The sequence below is a fragment of the Salmo salar genome, chromosome 26 (assembly GCF_965601325.2).
Source record: "Salmo salar chromosome 26, fSalSal1, whole genome shotgun sequence".
NCBI classification, from domain to species: domain Eukaryota; kingdom Metazoa; phylum Chordata; class Actinopteri; order Salmoniformes; family Salmonidae; genus Salmo; species Salmo salar.
In genome coordinates this window covers 16,721,635-16,727,634 of record NC_138316.1, presented here as the reverse complement: position 1 = coordinate 16,727,634, position 6,000 = coordinate 16,721,635, and the positions used below count along the sequence as shown (strand labels likewise).

General features: G+C 43.0%; 1 protein-coding gene across 2 annotated transcripts in view; it reads left to right on the top strand.

Annotated features, from left to right (window-relative positions):
- The first annotated feature begins 3,864 nt into the window (after positions 1–3,864).
- Positions 3,865–6,000, top strand: part of igdcc4 (immunoglobulin superfamily, DCC subclass, member 4) — a 65,564-nt gene continuing 63,428 nt past the window's right edge. Inside the window, exon 1 of one of the 2 annotated variants that reach the window (XM_014175439.3) lies at positions 3,865–4,356. In XM_014175439.3, the coding sequence (XP_014030914.3) occupies positions 4,212–4,356 (145 nt within the window). In that variant the 5' untranslated portion in view covers positions 3,865–4,211. The remainder of the gene's footprint in view (positions 4,357–6,000) is intronic. The other variant, XM_045708217.2, reaches the window with a different exon arrangement.

Below are 6,000 nucleotides of genomic sequence, written 5' to 3'. Positions count from 1 at the left end.
TTCGTTTCTTCAAATAAAGGAGAAAATGAGCATACACATTCCCGCTGCGTTTTGGTCCAATTCATATGACGCCCGTGACACTCTTACTCAGATATCATATTAAAAACTGCAAACATTTCTCTTCACCCTATGGCAAAATGTGTAGAATTGCAGGAAATTAGCTGTAAAACTGCTCATTTTGCTTCTACGCCCCATTGTGAAATGAATAGAATTGCATGAAACCTTTTATAAAATTGCAAAATCATCTCTCCGCCCCATGGCAGACTGTGTAGAACTGCAGCAGACTTGCTTTAAAACTGCAACATTGCACCCTCTGCTCCTGCCATGTTACAAGTCACACACAGAAGTTGTCCGCTCTGTCTCTTTTTCTTTGTCAATACTGTTTGAGATCAGACTTTTAGCAAACAACTTTAAAAGGCATTTCTAAAGTCTTCATAAGCATCATATAGCTTATAAATGGTTTATAAAGGCTTCATTCATTTATGTTTTGGTTAAAGTAGGAACATATTTCTCTTGGGTAAGTAATCACTTTCAGAATGCAGCCTACTACACTTTGCATAGTAATAGAGTTTTAATTGCAGGGGTCATACTATATACTGTACTACCTCTTACGGACAGCTGTTCCTGTATTGAAGTAACCAATGCACTCACTATTTTATGACGGCTGGTGAAAGGAGAGAAAGCGTTGTCAGACCACAAGCACTCAAGCCCCAACCACATCTGGTATTACACTCAAAAGGAACGTTTCTAATCCAATAACAAATTATCCAAATAACAACACAATCACAGGATTTGTGTCCGCACATGGTATTGAAATTCATCCCACCTGGCCCAAATCACCAATCTCTCTGAATGTGGCCATAATCCAATCACACGGGACTAATTTCAACACCAAGCATAGACAGAGTGCATTGTACATTGGCGAGGCATTGAACAGGAGATGGGAGTTCGTCTTACCTATTCACCACAATAACAGGATGGACTCAGATAGACCCGTCAGATCCCTGGAAACAAGGGGCTGCAATGCAAAGTGTCTGTGCAGGCACTAATCCCTCAGCCACATTTCTCCAACCCATCTTCTCCTGTAGACTATACTATTCCCCTGGCTGCAGAGCGGAAACGGCACATGGGGCTGCTGGGTATGCCACAGCATGTTATTGTCTCCTCTCTCTCTCAGACGGCTGGGGTCCAGCTGGCTCCTGCTATGTGTTTTCATGTGAAAACCAACGGCGGGTCCCTTAACACATGGTGCAGGGCACGGCAGGGCAGGCCAGGCGGCGACTAGATGGGTGATTGGTATGCAGTCAGAGCCCCTTCACTAGTGAAGGAGCACATGTTCAATCCCTGGTCCTCATCTTTACCCTTTCTCTACCACCCTCTCTCTTCTCTCCCTCTCTCTCTCAGCCCTCTGGATAGGGGAGAGGGTGAGGCTGCATGCCCTGAGAATTGAGATAAAAATGACCTTTCCTTTCAACTGATTTAAGGGTACTGGCTAAACCATGGAGCAACTAGGGAGCATGTATTATGTTGGCTATCATAATGATGTGTGATATGAATAGTTATCTGGGATAAATCTTGTTTTGCTGTAGGCTTTATGAGTGACACCTGTGCATCTTGAAAACATGGCAGGTGCACCCAACCTTGGACACCACCAGTGGCGACCTGTCATTCAGGGCAGGTGGGGCAGCCTAGCTCAGTGCATTCTGTGGTGGTGGGGCAGCCAGCGGAAAATATGGAGCTTAGGGGTTGGTAATGTTCTCTAGTAGCGCTGTGATTGGCTCAGTGTTCTGTCACTCATGGGGACACTACGTCACTGCCAAATCTAAGGGTAGAGCCTGAAAATTCAAGCTCCTTGGGTGCTGCCATAGAGTTACATTAGAAGTGCCCATCCAAGAAGGCTCAATGTCATTGGCCATAGATAAATATGATGTCAAATCACGTTACATCTACAGTAGCTTTGATTGGACTGATCATGTCAACATCATACTTTAAAAATCTTAGCTAGCAGTCATCATCATTATCAAGTTGACAATCTAATGAAAATCCTTTTTAATCTTTGTCATATGAAGAGAAATTATAATAAAATGTATAAGTGCTCATTGGCCATTGGACATAAACATTACACAACAAATTGGAAATCGCAAATTCAACAATGAGTGGTTTGGAAGGAATCAGTTGCTAACTGCAAGCATTGCAGAGCAATCACTAGCCTGCTATTCAGTGGAGTGGGTGTGTGGTCCCAATTCTGGGTTTAAGTGTCTCTTTTCCACATGTAAAATAATAAACATTCAACGTTTGCCATGCTGTCAATCCAGCATGATTTCTGTCGTGCTCAAAACAACTATTAACTCGGAACTGGGAAATCTGACTTCAGTGAGTTCAAGACAACTGGGAACTTGGGAACAAATGAGCTCCGACTGGGAAAATAGGTTTTGAACAGTCATCCAACTCGGAATTGTAAGTCGGGAACTCTGTCCTCTTTCTAGACCTACAACCTGAAGATCACTGACGTCATCATGATTCAACCTTGTTTTTTTCAGAGTGCTCAGTTGTCTTGAAAGCACCATAAATCCATAGAATGCCAGACTTCGATAACAAAGTTTAATGAGAAAATGTGCTCACGAAGGACCGCTGCGCCACCTTCCTGTTCAAGTGAGCACAGCACAACATGGTGAGTCCAAAAATGTATTGTATGCTGCTGCATAAGTGATGTAATATGCCAGAGATATATGTATTCCTTAGCTAAGAAAGTAATACTAAGTGTATGTTGTATAGTAAGCTGTTAGTAGCCCATGTGCCTCACCCTAATAATTTGATCTATTTTCCCCTCTTAATTTCGCCTACTGTTCTGACTTGGTGGTGCACATGTAGCCTATAACTGCTTTAGAGAAATATAATCATAGAATATTGTAAGAGCATTCATTGTCAGCTTATATGCCCCCTTTTTTGGCCTACGGTTCTGACTTGGTGTAGAGGGAGAATACTCTAAGAACGCCCATGTTCTGAATTCTGTTGCTGTACATTTCAAAAGTGCTGAACAAATAAATATATGGACTATGTCATTCCTAGCTCGCTCATTAATGTCTTAATCGAAATTACAGATTACCTCTTATCTCCTTGTTGTCCCCTTATGCCATAGTTTGTACATCTCATTGTCAGTAGAAACCACATTTGATTAAGCAAGTCAGCCATATCAGCTAAGTTTTTTTTAAAGGCAGTAAATGAAGCTGAATGAACTGTTTTACTGCCAGACAAGGCTCCGCTGATAGCCAGGTGTAGCAGTGGTAAGGTGTTGGGACTGCTGTTGGGACAGCTTTATGTAGGCCCTGACAGTTTGTGGGCACCTTTTTTCACCGCTATAGTGCAATTAATGTATTGTTAGGTGTTGTGTTGTGTAGCGGCTTTGCTGGCTTGCATCCCTATTATAATTATTTTGTTTGCCCCATCAATATTTACATGCTAAAATCGCTGCTGGACACTACTTCTGTTTTAAACGTCAGTTGACTCAGCTGCCCAAGCTGTGTCTTCATATGAAACTGCAGAATTGCATTTTTATTATTTATTTAACCTTTATTTAACTAGGCAGAACAAATTCTTATTTACAATGATGGCCTAACCCTGCCAAACGCGGACGACGCTGGGCCAACTGTGCGCCGCCCTATGGGACTCCCAATCACGGCCGGAAGTGATACAGCCTGGATTCGAACCAGGGACTGTAGTGACGCCTCTTGCACTTAAATGCAGTTCTTTAGACGACACTCGGGAGCCCAATACAGCGAGATTGATTCTAGTTTTTTTGCCGGCTATATAGGCACGGCTGCGGCACACAGCAGTCTATTCACAAGCGTAGAGCTCAACAACAAAGATAGGGGGTGTGTGAAATTATTGGCAGCGTTTCAGGTGACTCCAGGAGACACCTAAAGCTGGACTTGCCAGTGTGTTTGAGGGAGTGTGTGTGTATACGTGCATACGTCCGTGCGTGTGTGTGTGTACGAGTGTGTGTGTGTGTGTGTGTGTGTGTGGAGCAGCCAACACACACTTACATTCGCTCACAACATGGCGATGAAGCGCCGAGAGACACGACGGCTCTCTCCCCACTAAATGCAACCCTGTTCTGAGTGAAAGCAGGGTACTATGCCAAAGGGAAATACATTAACTAATAGCCAACTAATAGTCTATTTCAGAGAGGATCTAATTGCGGATTCCATTATATGCATGTTGCTAGTGCTATAGCTGGCTGTAGAGACCCACACGCTGCTTTACCCCTCTGCTGGAAATCAATGCTTTACATGGCGGTGGAGACTATCTGGTTTTTCTATCTACTTTCGTTGGGCTTCTGTGGACCATCCGTTCAAGGTAAGTCGCTTAGCTTAAAGCGATGTTATTGACTTGCGCATGCCTTTCAAGTTAGTAATGTATTCTATTATAGTTATCTTTCAGAACATGCAGGTGCGATAAGAAGAGATTGGTTAGTGAACACATTTTGCACCTTACTCGTTGAAGTGTTTGTATCTAACTGTTCAGTCTAGGTATCAGTACTATGGTAGGTCTATCTAGCAAAGGCTGTAACGTTCTTACTTTTTTTCAATAGCCTATTCGTCTTCCAGCACACGCTGTCGGTTTTATCTTTATACCCAATGCTGGACTGCCGGTTACAAAGTTAGTTGCACATCTGCAACTATGTAACCATTATCTGCTATAACGTATTTAATGCTACAGTGGAGGCATGCGTTCATTGAAGATATGTGCTGTGGAGTTGAGTTTGAGGAATGTGAGTTGCGTTTCAAGAGGTTTAAATAATGAGCGTTAAACATGTGGCCTGTGGGTTTTCTGCAGAAATATCATTTTTCACAATTCAAAAGCGTTGCCGGTGGGACAAAATCGTTTTTCAGATGTCACGATTTATAAATCGAATGCAATACCCCATATTGCTACGACAGGAGTTTGCCTCTAGTGAGGTGTATGTCTAAATAACACTGTTATTACAATTATTTATGAGCTGCTCTCATACCTTAGACACGAAAACGTTTCTCATCAATTGTCACATAATTGTATTTATGTTTGTGCTCTTGCCTCGAAACAAATGAAGTCTTATTATATTTTGTGATGTTTGAATCGTCATATCGAACATGTGCCTTGTGTTTTGGGGGCTTGGGAGTGGATGCACTTGGTCGCTGCCTTTCAGGCATTGCGGTGGCCTTCAGATGAAGAAGGGAAGCGGTGATTTGATAGCCAGGGAGCCACCGATAGGCGGCGAGGGAGCGAGGCAGGCAGGCGCTGAGCGAGAGAGACCAGCCACAGAATTTTCGACAAAGAAAAGTGCAGGAACACGGGAGTAGAAACATGAAATACAGTGAGGGAAAAAAGTATTTGATCCCCTGCTGATTTTGTACGTTTGCCCACTGACAAAGAAAGGATCAGTCTATAATTTTAATGGTAGGTTTATTCGAACAGTGAGAGACAGAATAACAACAAAAAAATCCAGAAAAACGCATGTCAAAATTTTATAAATTGATTTGCATTTTAATGGGGGAAATAAGTATTTGACCCCCTCTCAATCAGAAAGATTTCTGGCTCCCAGGTGTCTTTTATACAGGTAACGAGCTGAGATTAGGAGCACCCTCTTAAAGGGAGTGCTCCTAATCTCAGTTTGTTAACTGTATAAAAGACACCTGTCCACAGAAGCAATCAATCAATCAGATTCCAAACTCTCCACCATGGCCAAGACCAAAGAGCTCTCCAAGGATGTCAGGGACAAGATTGTAGACCTACACAAGGCTGGAATGGGCTACAAGACCATCGCCAAGCAGCTTGGTGAGAAGGTGACAACAGTTGGTGCGATTATTTGCAAATGGAAGAAACACAAAAGAACTGTCAATCTCCCTCGGCCTGGGGCTCCATGCAAGATCTCACCTCGTGGACTTTACAATGATCATGAGAATGGTGAGGAATCAGCCCAGAACTACACGGGAGGATCTTGTCAATGATATCAAGGCAGCT